Below are 15,287 nucleotides of genomic sequence, written 5' to 3' on the forward strand. Positions count from 1 at the left end.
TCTTAAAAATAAGATTTTGCAGTAAAATAATTTTTTTATAAAACATAATTTTTAATGAAATTTTGAAAATTAAGTTTTTTTTTTGGTATTATAATTTTTAGTAATGCACATAATTTTGTAATTTATTTAATTTTTATTTTTATTATTGAATTTTTATCCATATTTATATATCATATGGTAACAAATAATTTCTTTGAATTAAAAAAAATGAACTTTTTTATAGATATTTTATACTTTTTTTAGAAATGGGGTCTAATAGATCCCCACGCGACTATGAACGTTAAAAATAGGCACGTGCCTGCTAAAGGGTTAATGAAAAATGAACGAATCAAAATAATTCTTTTTTATATTGCAACCTTAGATGTTATTTAGAATTTTTGATTTTCGATTTTAAATTTTCAAGTTTAAATTGCTATAACTTTTCATAAAATGTATCAACACAATTTTTTTTTTTATAAACACTTAATGTTTACTTCTTTTATTTGACATAATTTTTTTTTTTAAATCGGACCATTTTCCTTTATACAAGAGGCATTTAGATTTATAAAAATACATGTAAAAAATAGAACTTTATCAACTTAACCTTTGAAAATGTTTCAGAAATACTCTGAGCTTTAAATAATATGTCATATTAAACCTTATGATAAATACTATAAGTTCAAAAAAAAAGTTTGTCCAGTCACATTTTCTTCTATAGAAACATGGCCGTTGAATTCAACGAAAAATATAATTTTTATGTAAAAATCACTGTTAAGCATGAAATATTTTAATACTTACCACTGCCATAAGTTTTTGAAAAAAAAAACAAATTATAATAATTCTTTTTTGTATTGAAACCTTAGATATTTTTCTTTCATTTGATAAACATTTTTTGAAAATCTGATTCTTGATCTACCCACAGGGGGTATAAAAATAATAATTTTTGACACAAGTTAAACTTTTTCAACATAACTTTTGATGATTCGAATGTTTTGAATTTTCCCGAAATACTGACACTATTATATATATTAAATTAATGCTAATGTAACATACTATACTATAAAAAAAAAATTTCGAACTTTAGTTTGTCTTCATGGTGAAAATTGATCTTATAATGTTCAAATTTCGTGTACATCATTTTTTATATATTAAAATCTTTTTATGAGAATTGATAAAAAAAATGAAATCATTTAAAAATAAGAACCATCCTAATAAGCAATTAACTTATTTTATTGTAATTAAAACACTACAAATTTCGTATTATAAAATAGTGTTCCAAAGTGAAATGAACTAATGAATTATTAATCTTTAAACTTATTGTATAACATAATTTAGTAACATTTATAGTTAATTTTATTCGAATTCAATCACAATGTTAGATCTATGACCTTGTATTTTAAGATATCTAAGCTCATTGTACCGCTTGTCACGTATTTTTATTTTAATGCAATATAAAGAGTTCATGTTGAGATGGCTCAATAAAAATCACAGCAGTTATTAATTATTGTTGATTGCGTTATATATACTGCTTATACGAATTTATTTATAATGTAAAAAAAGTTATATTAAATCTAGGCTATGTTTTTGCAAAAGTTTATTTTATTATAAAATATAACTAAGCAGTTAAAATTTTAAAAAATAACAAGCAGTATAAATATAATTATTTGCAAATAATTTCAATAAAATTTAGATCCAGGTAAAAAAATTCATCAATTCTCGTAACGACTTTCACCTAATGTTAAGTTCATAAAATAAGGCGCTGTGCTTTGAGGAGAAAGTAACACAAGCTTTGGACAATGTTACTCTACTAATAATAGAATACTTTTAAAGTAAGGTTAGTGAATGGTCCTTATTGAAATCCAATTTTCACAAATGACACAAATTTACTCAAAATAATATTACTTCAAGGACAGAGATTGGAAAGGTATAATTTTGAGTTACTATACAGTTAAATTATTCTTCGATGTGTTGAAAAATGACATTAATTTTTTTAACCGAAGAAACTATTTTATTTTAAATTAAGAAATAATTATTGAAACAGAATGACTAATTCTCATCCTGTACAAATTAAAGTACAGGTATAATAAGCCTCAACACCAACTTAATAGTTTCAAAGTAATGGTCTATAATTTATCATAATTTGATTTTCAGAGCAAAAATCTAATTATTTAATCTAATAGGTTTAAGTGCCTATGAATAATTACTTTTTATTTAAATATAGTTATACTATTTTAAACGATAATTTTAAGCTATAACAGATTAGTTTTCCAAATAAATATCTTACCCTATCATCAAATATAGCATCAACGCGTTCGTTGATGACTTTTCCTTTTTTATTTCTGACTAGCAAATAAATTTGTTTGATATGAGGACATGATCGGCACAACTTTTCAATTATCATTTTGCCCATAAAACCTGTTCCACCCGTTAGAAAAACTGTGGCATCTCTGTAAAATTCTTGGACATCCGTTCCCGTAAGTTTATTGGCTTCTTTGACGGCCTCAGGATCATCGAAACTTTTTTCTCCAATGACTTCTAACGGATTTAAGGGAAATTCGTCCGTAATAATTTCTTTTAAAATTTCTTCTTGGGATTTCTCTGATTTTCGCGCGGTGTTCAATCGATGTAGATCTAACGCCATTTTGCTAAGTAATAAAGGTCTAAAAATTAAGATTTAAAAACTGTTATNTTCGCACAGTGTTCAATCGATGTAGATCTAACGCCATTTTGCTAAGTAATAAAGGTCTAAAAATTAAGATTTAAAAACTGTTATTTTCCTTAACATGTAAATACCTATATATTATTTTTATAACCCAGTTAGTATTAAAAAAAAATAATTTTTATAAATTTAACTTAAAATAAATTAATAAATCACGCAATCAAAGAAAAAATTATATACATATGTATATAATAATAAAAAACTTGACTACGATGATATTATACTAAATTTAAAAAAGAGAAAAACACACTGCAAGACCTGGTTGGTCTAGCACTTGTGTATAGTACGTGTCTCAAACAATGTCTGAAAGTAACACAAACAAATTTTGTCTACATATTACTTATCAGTGTCCCTGAGATCCATACCACTTCTTTTACTCTGCAATTTATTTGAAATATTTATTTAACTAATTATATATAAAGAGGGATTTATCATAAACTTCTTAATTAATCAAAAAATAAATATAAAATTGTGAAAATTTATTAATGAAACATTTATTATTTTTATCCTTTATGTGTTTTATGGATAAAATATTTTTTTTAAATAGGAACAAACCTAATTAATCTGTTTATTTTTAGATTACTACCTAATTAAGAAAATTACTGGTCTATTACAACTTTTGGTTCAAAAATGTTGACCTAGTATTTTAGCAGTTATTAACATTTTTATACTAAACTGGAATTGCGAGGCTGAGAATTGTTTAGTGATAAAAATAGCACAAACCAAGCCTAATCTTTAACCATTAATTTAAATCGCTTATGAATTCCAAAATGCTGGTTCAAAAGTTTTAAAAAAGTGTAAAAATATAAAGAGTGAAATACTATGATTCAAATATATTTAAAAAAAAATAGTCAGATTTTTTTACATAGATTTACTAAAACTTTTTAATGTGTATACAATATAAGAAAAAATTTTCATAAATAATGATAAAATGTCATATTTGTGTACGAATTTTCAATACTTTATGTTAAAATTACATTTCATGTATGAAAATAACGTGAATATTAAAAGTACCATACTGACGTGAGTATTTTTTTATCATTTACAGTGATCATGTATAAAATTATAATTATTGTTGCTTTTGGTTTAGTTAAACATGACAATTTTATTTATAATTATCTTATCACATTACTTTGTTAGATTTGACTATTTAAAATTGAAGTTATAAATACATTCTTATATAATGTCAAAATGCTAATTTATCAGATCAATTATAATCTAATAGATCAATTTGAATATTTATATAAACCTTTTTCTTGACTCTTTAATTTCAAATTAAAGGAATGTCAAATCTGCGGCGATTTTAGAGAATGTATTTACATTCTCTTAGTTTATCCTCTTAGAACATTTTTAAATAATAAAATAATAAGTGGTAAAATTATTGCATAAATTAGAAAAACATATTTATCGCAAACTGTATTACTATTATTATCATTATTATCCTTTAGATTTAGTTTCATAAAAGGTTTTTAATTTTAAGTAAGACATTGTGTGAAAACTGTAGTCAATGTCTATATTTTAAGAAAACTTGATATATTGTGTTATATTCAAAAAATAATAACATTTTCTAAAAAAAAATTTTGCTATTTATAAAAAAGAAAAAGATTATTCTGCTAAAATTAATTGCCTTATAGAAAAGTAACAATATTTTTTTATGCTCTTTAAAACAAATATATACAAACCAATAAGGCTGAAACCAATAAGATGTACAAAAATTTGTAAAGCAAGTGCAGAATAAATTCCGATTCTACTTTATAGTTATTTATGTGCATATATTCTCCTACTATTAAATAAAGAGTATTATTACTTGTTATATATCTTATATTGATTTTTAAATTTATCCTTTGATATTTCTACTGAATATTAAAATCTTTTAAACTCCCATACAGTTGATTTTCCATTTTTATTTAATTATTTATCGCAAGAGAACGCAATAAAAATTACATAACTCGAATATCTCATTAACATAGTAAAATTGAATAATAAACTAAAGGGCACTTTTTTAAAACTAGTATTTATAATAGTCCAAATTAATAATAATTAGTTTATTATGAATATAACTGATTATATAGATTTTGATAGTTCATTAAATAACATTTTAGACATTTCATTTTCAATCTAACATTAACTATAGTATATATTTAATTACATTCACCTTTAAATTCAGTTGCTTCAATTGCTTCACAAACTCGTGAAGTTTGCTTGTTTTGAACAATATTATTGATGTGTTTTTTACATAACTTTTTATTAAATACACAAAGTTAACAATTGAAACCAGTTTAATTTTGAATCTGACAATGATAAAAACAGAAAAAATGTTTCGATTCCAAAGTTGTATGCATAAGGTAACTACATAAATTATTTATAGTATTATAAATAATTATATAGATAATTATATATAATTTATATAAAACTCTAGTTCTATATAAATAATATTTTGAAAGAGAAGAGCTAGACTTAAATTCCCTCATATAATGCTTTATATGTATGATTTTAATATTTTATTTGTTAATATTAATTTATTTTAATTTTAATTTATCATTATTTCATTTTTAAGATAATTTATTTTATTTAAGAGAAAGAGAAAGAAAAGAAATATTATTATTATTAAATATTAATATTAAAGAAATAAGTATTGTCACACAAAAGACGAGTATGCAATAAAGCATTGGAGTTATTAGGGCTTTGCCTTATAATGAATGTGCACATGAATCTTTTTTGACTAACCACTCTAGAAAAAAAAATAGTCATTTTCACCATATTGTAATTTAAGTCATAATATTTATTAAATGAATTGATAATTATTATTTTAAGGAAAATCGAATGAATAAGAGTGGCTATTAAAAAATCACCTGTAATTTGATACTTCAAATTATCATAAGCCAATGTTGACTAGAACATTTTTTTTGGAAACGGCAGCCCATTCATTTTAATATAAATATTGTATTAACATCAAAAGTTGCAAAAATTCTCCCTAAAATATTTAAAACTTAATTGATTTTTACAATTTTTTATGATTAAATGTGTTAAATACCCATTACCTCTTATTCGACTATATTGTTTGAATTAAAATTTAGACAAATGTTTAGGAAAAAAAAAATTTAAATAGAAAATGGCGATTTCTATACCAATATAACATTTTTGTTTAAGTTCGACCCAATCCAATTGTTTTCATATAGAAGACAAGATGTCAGAACCGATATTTTTTTAGATTATGTATGTAGAATAAGCTTTAATTTACACATATGTTTATAGGACGTATTATTTCAAAAATTGAATAGATTAACTTTTCATGCAAAAATTGAAATCTAAAACCCGTGGGTGGGTTTAAAATCAAATTTTCAATATATATATATACCTAAAAAGAGGAATAAAAATTTGTTGTTATTCATTCATTTTTAAAAATTTTATTGCACTTATGAGTAAAGAAAGTTAAAAAAATGTCAAAGTGTATTGATTTTAAATATAATCATTTTATTGGTAATTTCCACCATTTAAGAGGTACGAAGGACATTTTCTCAATTTCTAAGGTCTATGTCTTCAACTAGTTACGATTTTGATTTTTACGTATTATTCATCAAAGCAGTCCAGTGAGAACTGAGAACAAGTGGTATAGACACAGAAAAAACACATTATAGTAATATTAATACCTTCTCAGCTTTGCACCGAAGTTTAAAAAAAATTTACAAAAACATACCAACTGAGGGTCGAAAAACAAACATTGGTAAACCTTGCCATTCATTTAAAATTACGAATGTTTAAAACATTGATTAAAAACAAAAAAGACCATTTAAAAACCAAAAACATGTTTCTTAGCAATTCTGCACAAGTCCTAATTGCTTGCTCAATGAGTAAGTTTGGTTAAATTTTTGGAGGAGTTAGAAGAATTCTTATCAAAACGACCCTTAGGTATTTCGCCCACGTACTCAAATTGCTAATATAACAATTCATGGTGAATATTTTAACTCAATTTCGCTTAAAATATTAATTTTTTTTGTTATTTCATTATATATATATATAACTTAAATAAACATAATATCTGTATTTTGTATTTCAAATTAAAAATAGTATAAAAATTTTATGATATTTAAATTTTTTGGTGAGTTTAAAACGTTAAATAAATCAAGTTTTATAGGTTTAAATGTTAATATTATGATTTGATGAAAAACATGTTTAAAATATTAACTCACAACAAAAAAAATGATTTAAAAATAATAATTTTCTTGAAACTCGTTTCTTAACAACTCTGTACAATACATAAGGGAAAAACATAAAAATATTATTCAACAGTTACGCAACACTCTATTTTTAACGTGATGCGAAAATACGTTATTTTTAAACGGTTTTTCCTCTGTGGCCTATAACTAAAAACTACATTAGCTTAAAAACTTAAAATTCAACACTGGTTATCAAATAATCAAAATTCTTTTCAAACCGTTCTTTATTTAATATTTAAAAAGTACAATAGATTCTCATTTGACTTTTAAAATTTACCTTTAAAAATAATTTTCTCTTACAATAAACTTGATAGTTACACTGAATTATATATTAAATTAAATATACATTTATTCAGCAATTGAACAATTAAAACAAATAAACACAAATTAATAACAACTCATCAATGTGTAGACTATTTTAAAGAAACTAATTAAAAACTATACGTATTTCTACGACCGCACTCACTGAACACTGGCACCTCTGGCTGACTAGTGTGTTCTCCTGGCGGTGAACATCCCCCCCCTTTATGTATAATTTAAATGATAACATTCGGCCATCCTTACAACTAAGTGTCCTCACTTAGTAACATATTTAACAACAAAAAAAATAACAATAATATTACATGATGAACACAATATTAACAATATCACATAATAACCAAAAATAATTAATAAAATTTCAATAAAAAAAATTACATTATAAATTGTAGTCCCTTAGATANATAAAAATTAAATTAAAAATTTTTTTTTAATTTGTACATTTTTCTGAAGAAATTTTTTGTATTATTTATTTATTGAGTGAGATTTATTAAAGTAAAAAAGTATAAAGAACCTTTTTTGTAATAATTTATATATTTTTAGAGAAAAAAATTATCGTGTTACCTATAAATTATTACAAATAAAAAATTTTAGTTTCAATGTGAAGCTGGAAAGTATTTGCTTTATCGAGATGAAAGTTACTAGTTCTCACTGCACCAATTTTATTATTGTATGTAGCAAAACCACCTAATTTCAGTATAATTGAACCATCATTCAGCGCAAAAAATTGTAAAACCACTTGAATTATAGAAATTTAAAAAAATTTACACTACTGTAAAAAATTGTTTTTCACACATTTTTTCCTACTATTTAATTCTACTATAAATTATTATTTTTTAATTATTGATCATAATAATATTTCAGGAGTATACTAAAGGTAATTTTGATTCTTTTATTATGAAATTCCAGCGATAAACCGAAGTACAGGAAATCTCAAGAATCCCAACATTCAAACTTCCACTTATAGTTCAATTTACAATACTCATAACAAGTGATTGGCGTTTGTAATTTTATATGACTATAAAAAAATAATTTTATAACTCCAATTAATGATTCTCTATAAGTAATTAGAACTGAATACTTTTAATTTTTATCAACCCACAGCATCAACAAAACTTTGAATTAAAAAAAAATGTTTTGTATTTATTCCATTTAACAGCGGAACATTTTGTTAAAAGCGTTTGTACAGATTTCTATCTAAAATTATATCACAGATAAATTGATTTTGTGGAGTTAAACATTCGAATTTGTTAACGTCTATTTCATGAAATCTAATTATAACATTGACATCAAGAATTTCCAATTTTTTGGAAATACATCAATCGACTCACTTGGTTGACTTTTAATACATGTTAACATTAATTTAATCCCATTATTTATTTTAATATTTGCATTTTTATCATTTTTTGAGTAAAGTTTTATTTTATATTTGATGAATTTAATAATTTCAGAAATTTTAATGACATTTTATCCCATTCTAACTGGTTTTTTATATTCTTCAAAAATTTTTGAATACTGATATAATATGTGAACTAGATTTGTAAATATACTAAAGTGCCATAACTACCAAATATTGTGATTGAATGGAGAACTCAATATTCGTGCGATTCGCTTGTCAAATACATTAAAATACTTTATGTACATGTCATTGTGTGTCTACATGTTTTTTTGTATCCAATTTTCAAATATTTCTAAAATATTTAGGATTTGTTATGTAATATCTCTTGGAATTTCAAGATTATCCTCGTTGATCCCATATTTAAAGAGAGCAATATTAAACAGAAGGTTTAATTTATTCTACCTTTACTATTTTCATGGTTACAAATGATATTATTACCTGTATGAAATTTTTTATTTTATAATTATAGAATTTACACAATTTAAATGTAACTAAATATAATACTTTTGCACTCTTTTAGCTTCGATGCGAAGCTAATAAGGTATTAATTTTACCATGATGTGTTTATTTTTTTTTTTGTGTCTGTCAATACTTTTTCTCAGCTCTCACTGGACCGATTTTCTTAACGGTACGTCAAAATATTACAAATCGTATCTAGTTGAAGACATTACCCTCAAAAATTAAAAATGTTGCCCTCGTTCCCCATACATGGGGGAAATTTCCAAAAAAAATTACAATTTTTAATTCGGTAAATTTTGAATTTTTTTTTTTTCTAAAAATTGCCATAACTTATTGAAGAATGAACAAATAAAAGTAATTATTTTTCATACTGAAATCTTAGATATTTCCCTTTCGTGCCAAAAATTATGTTATAAATAAAAATATTAGGGGAATAAGGCAACCAATTTTTATAATTTATAATTAGTTTTATAAATAAAAAATGATTAAAATAATTTTTTGCTTATCTGAAGTTAAATTTTTGAATTAAATCAAATTATTAAATATCTACAGTTAATTATTGTGAAAACTCAAACAGACCTAACAAAATAATTTTCCAATGATTTTTATGCTACAATGATTTTGATTTGATAAAATACTTCTCTACATTTAATCTACATAAAATATTGTAAATAATAGCTTTACAAATAATAGTGATATTACCACATTTTATGATAAATAATGTTTGTTTACATATTAAACAATATAAAAATGTTAAGTCTACATGTTTTCATAATAAATAAATATAGTTTAAAAAAACTAAAAAACACGCTTTTAAAGAACATCGAACTAAAAAGTTAAAAATAATTTTTAAAATAAGCGTAAAACAATAATGAACGAAAAGTACTAGTATTATTGTGATAAAAGCGTCGGGCGCTCAATATACGAAAAATATAGCACAAAGCACCCACGCTTTTATCACAATAATATTAGTACATTTCGTTCATTATTGTTTTACGCTTATTTTAAAAATTATTTTTAACTTTTTAGTTCGATGTTCTTTAAAAGCGTGTTTTTTAGTTTTTTTAAACTATATTTATTTTTCACTTTTTAGTTACATGTTACTCTAGTAGTTACTATCAATATCATGGTTGTAACGGGTAAAGGGGAATCAGGGTTCGATTCCGGAGAGGTAGTCTGAGAAACAGCTACCACATCCAAGGAAAGCAGCAGACGCGCAACGTGGAGGTAGTGACGTAAAATGACGATACGGGAATCATCCTTTGTAATCGGAATAAATACCCTATATATCTCTTAATGAGAATAAAGCGTATTAATATATAAGTTTTAATAGTAATTAAAATATATATATATATACATGTAAAGCGACTTAAGTACGTAAACGTATCATGCACGAGGTATAGCTGTGTTTTGTTGGCGGGCGGGGCGCGAGGCATATATGGCGGTAGCGGCGTCGGCTGTAGGGATATATAAATGAATATTAACATATACGTATATATAAATAATAATATATATATGTATATATATATTAATATTAGCGGCGATGGTAAGAATATATAATCTTCGCATAATATCGTGGCACTTTCGTTGGCGTCGACGACGCGATGTCCGGCGTGATCCTCGGGCGTCAAAAGGTTAGCAGCGTTGATGGCGACGGTGCGCGAGTGGAGATCGGTTTATTGACGTTGCCACTTTGACAACAGGAAGAATACTACGGTATCATTAGCGGCGGTACGTCGTCGGCCGTGCGGCACTTGCTGGACTTTGCACCGCGGCGTATAACGCGCGGTGTTGGTCAGTCAAATACTCAAAATTATACAGAAATATACAGAAAAAAATAGTGTTAGCGCCGTCTGGTGAGCGGGGTGGGGTGAATGCGTTACGACGGTCTAGTCTCAAGGTCATAGACGACGGGATACGCGACATAATAACACGTGCCGCGTGGAGTTACAAACTTACAACATACAAACAATATACAAACAACATACATGTGAAACTAATATAAGCGTGTTAAAAATAAATACAAACATGTCTATAAAACAACTACATAACTAATGCAAAAATTGTTATATGTAGAAGATAACAGTGAACTTCTGTTATCAGTAATAAATCCAGGAAGTAAGACTAAAAAAGCAAAGCCTCCCTATTGACTATGCAAAACTAACATTTTAAATAAAAATAGCGCAGTAAATTTTTTTCTTGAATAGGCCTCTCTTTTGACATATATTTTTATGTGATCTGTCAAAATAGTGTTAACTTTATTAAAAAAAATTTACAGAAATACACATTTTTCTCCTGCCCAAAAAGTGTTCTTATATTATATAAAGTTAAGTATAGTTTTCCAAATATTTTTGGCAGCAAAGCTCTCTTTATTCCATCTCCTAGTTGCGCCTATTATTGTAATCAAGTATAAAGAACGATAGTTAAGCTTTTTTTCATACAATTTTTACATATATATTTTTACATATAGAATTGATAAAAAACTTAACTAAATTTAACCTACATAAAATATGGTAAATAATAGCTTTACAAATTGAAAAAAATTTACATTTTCTGTTAAAATATCACACATCAATTAAAAAAAGAAACATTATTTCCCATAAGACTATTGACAGTTTTGTAAACTCATAATCATTCAGATCACATGTTTAAAAATCATTGACACCGGTAACCAGACTAACCATAATAGAAATATTATTGTTAATGTTTTAACTACTATATGAGCTGCATGTAATCTGAAAAAAAAATGAAATTGTTAGAACTACAGAAGAAATTTACAAGACTTAAATAAAAATATCGCTACCATAAAAAAAGTGTTAAGTAAAAAAAAAAACAAAACAACTCTGGCACTAATCATGATACGCTAGTACATTCGAGATAGGCCCGGGCCGTTTAATTCCCTTTATCCGGACCTGTTTTCAAGCAAAATTTAATTGCCAATTAGTGTCATTTTTTGTAGAGTCCATAATACAAACTCAATATTATTTCTTTCTCGTTGATCTTTCAACAAAAAATATGACTATTTTAAATGTAAATCAAATAAGATTCTTAAGAATTTTTTAAATATATGTATGCAATGTTAATCGGAACCTTAAAAATATACCTATATACTGTATCGTAAGTTAAAATAGATTTAGTATTTTTCAAATTTTTGATTCGATATTTACCTTTCCCATTTTTTTCGAGCATTTGGTAACGTGTGTATATCATCTTTCACTAGATAAACTCTCAGACCAAGGCAGTGCGCTTGACTGAAATATTCCCATGATATTTGCCTAACATCGAAATTGAATAATTCGCGATCTTGTGAATCAAGTGTATCCCATAGCCTTAGAATTCGATCGTTTACGAAAGTCCATTCTCCCCTAACAAAGTAGGCCAAAGTGTCACGTACTTTATGCAGCTTTTTGTAAATATTTAACAGGCTAAAAAATAAAATTCAGATTTTTACTTCGTAATTTTTTATAAATATATGTCAAAAAATATTTTTAGACAGTTTTGAAATGAACTTTAAACCAGGGGTGACATTTCAGTTTTTTTTTTTTGTGGGAGGGGGTGCTAGATTTCAAGTAGGTAATTTTGAAATTTCACCATGACATATAAAATAGATATACCTACTTAAGTAAATTATTCTTCTTTTAATTTTTCCATAGATTATGAAGCACAATCAACATAAGTAGTAAATATAAACTATAATAATAATTTTTTTTTCCTCTCCTTAATCCCAACTACTTAAAGTTATCCTTATCCTAAACTTCCATTTGACACGATCTCCCACATCATCTATGCTCATATCAACCGTCCACATATCACAATCAATTACATCCTTCCATATCTTTATTGGTCTTCTTCTACTTCTTTTTCCTTCAATATTAATTTCTGTAACTGTTCTTAAAGTTTCCGATTCCTCTCTACATTCATTCTCTGCTCTATTTTCTTGTCAACCGACCAACACTTTGAACCATGCATCCTAGCTGATCTCACTACAGTCTTATAGAATTTTAATTCTGTATTTTTATAGTTCAAACAGTATAAACTTTTACATAGTCGCGAATGAAATAATGTATAATGTAATATCAGCACACTTAAAAAATTTACTTTTGCTTAAATTAATTTTACTTTTAAGATTTTTAATTCTAGTTTTATTTCTTAAAAGTTTATATGTTAATTTTTCATTAAAGCGAAAACAGATATAAATGTCAAAAAATCTTGTCATTTTTGAAGTGTAAAGAACTTTTTATGTAAAATATTTAATTTCATTTTTTATAACTTAATAGTTTTTGATTAAAAATCACAGAATTGAACGGGAATTTTTTTACTTACATTGGCTTTTGACCAGACATAACAGCTAACGTATCAAGTATGTATCCAGGTATGATATGACAAAATAAATTCAATATAGCGTACAAATATGGGTTGTTTGTTGGCCAAAAAGAATAATACCAAACGGCACGAATCGTTGGCCAGTACATCCCATGTTGTTTATTCATTTCGATGAATTCATTCCACTTGATAGGTACTTGTTTTGAGCTAGAACACGTATAGATTGGTATTTCATCAGCCCTGTGAAAAATAAACAAAATAATATTTTTAATTAATTTGTGAAATATTAATGCTGTCTCTATGGAATAAGTGTCAGTAGTAACAATCGAATGGGACAATACAGTTTTACTTCACACTATATTAATTTTATAATATAAAAGGCGGAAGTGCATACAAGTAATTGTTGGATATTTCAAAAACTTCGACAATAAATTCTGCGTAAAATTCTGAATTCCAAAAAAAATTTCGTAAAGTTCTATTATTGTTATTAATTTATAATTAACAACAAGCGAAATGGAATCGAACATCAGTATCTACACATCGATACACGACTGAATAAGCTGAATGAGAATAAGTCGCCTAGATGAACTTTGAACTTTACATAAAGTTTTTTTTATTATTTATACTAATGAATACTATGTGTACTATCGTTACTTTAAAATATTATTATTTTAATTAGCAAATTTATTAAGTTATTTGGTAAGTCAGAAATATCATATATTAAAATATTCTAAAACTGTCAATAATATTTTAGTTTCTATGATAAACTGAAAACGTTTAAGTGCGTTTTTTTATGTTTTTTGATTAAAATTACCAGCTATCACTGGACTGATTTTGTTGTTGTATGCATCACAAGTACCCAATTTTAACATATTTGAACCTATTAGAGTCAAAATACTGTAAAACCACCTAAATTTTAGAAATTAAAAAAAAAATCTAAAAATTATGCTACTGTAAAAATTGTTTTTATATCAGATTTTTTCAGAATTTTAGATCTACTGTAAATTATTTTTTCAATTTTTGATTGTAATAATATTTCAATAGTGTATACTAATAGTAATTTTTTTTCAACTTAATTTTTGAAAATGTTCCGGAACTTTTGCTCTTATTTAACCAATATAAAATTGAAGCTTTTGATGTATACTACAATATAAAAAAAATTCATCCCACGATTGTTCTACTATAAGAAAACAAATGAAAAAATAATAAAGGCTTAATTAAAAAAAATAAATGACTTTATTTTCAATTAAGCAAATAATTTTTAAAAAAAAATTCAGCACAGGGGGGTCGGGGTACAGTGGTGACGTGCCATAGTTGGATCAAGTATAATGATATCTGACAATGATTAAAATCACTATAAAAAAAACGCTTCGATGCAAATCTTTAGATAGTGTTTAATTTTAAAAAATTGGTGTATTATTCCAAAAGCTACATGATCTGCTAGTTCCTTATTAATATCCTGATTAAGATAAAGTATGTCGAATGAAAAAGGGATTATTAAAAAATATTATTTTTCATGAAAAAATTGTATTGGTCCATATATTTTTCAAAAAAGTTATAGAACTTTAAAGTAAAAAATTTAAATTATAAAATCGAGAATTTTCACACAAAAATAGCATTCGGTAGCCGTTTTCACCATGAAGATAAAATAAAGTCCGAAATTTTTTTTTTGCATAATAAAGTAGATTACATTAACTTTCATTTAAGATATAAATAAGACTTTCCGGAACACTTTCAAAATTTAAGTTGAAAAAGTCAATTTTTTGTGAAAAAGTTGTCATTTTGAATCCCCCCCTGTAAGCAGGTAAAAAGTCAGATTTATAAAAAAAATATACCAAATGATAGGTAAAGACATCATGCATCTACAAAAAAA

General features: G+C 25.3%; 2 protein-coding genes across 6 annotated transcripts in view; both read right to left on the bottom strand.

The window, feature by feature from the left end:
• The window catches only part of LOC126905308 (fatty acyl-CoA reductase wat-like), a 28,479-nt gene extending 25,488 nt beyond the window's left edge, over positions 1-2,991 (bottom strand). Inside the window, exons 1-2 of one of the 4 annotated variants that reach the window (XM_050684881.1) lie at positions 2,773-2,991; positions 2,264-2,624 (exon numbers count right to left, since the gene is read on the bottom strand). In XM_050684881.1, the coding sequence (XP_050540838.1) occupies positions 2,264-2,620 (357 nt within the window). In that variant the 5' untranslated portion in view covers positions 2,621-2,624; positions 2,773-2,991. Of the gene's footprint in view, positions 1-2,263; positions 2,666-2,722 lie in introns of those variants that run through there. The other 3 variants (XM_050684877.1, XM_050684878.1, XM_050684879.1) reach the window with 3 other exon arrangements.
• An 8,091-nt stretch (positions 2,992-11,082) lies between these two features.
• LOC126905309 (fatty acyl-CoA reductase wat-like) overlaps positions 11,083-15,287 on the bottom strand; it is a 32,373-nt gene continuing 28,168 nt past the window's right edge. For both annotated transcript variants that reach the window (XM_050684884.1, XM_050684882.1), the window contains exons 7-9: positions 13,415-13,654; positions 12,259-12,516; positions 11,083-11,826 (exon numbers count right to left, since the gene is read on the bottom strand). In XM_050684884.1, the coding sequence (XP_050540841.1) occupies positions 11,727-11,826; positions 12,259-12,516; positions 13,415-13,654 (598 nt within the window). In that variant the 3' untranslated portion in view covers positions 11,083-11,726. The remainder of the gene's footprint in view (positions 11,827-12,258; positions 12,517-13,414; positions 13,655-15,287) is intronic.

Source organism: Daktulosphaira vitifoliae, unplaced genomic scaffold, assembly GCF_025091365.1.
Source record: "Daktulosphaira vitifoliae isolate Bord-2020 unplaced genomic scaffold, ASM2509136v1 Scaffold_4, whole genome shotgun sequence".
NCBI lineage: Eukaryota > Metazoa > Arthropoda > Insecta > Hemiptera > Phylloxeridae > Daktulosphaira > Daktulosphaira vitifoliae.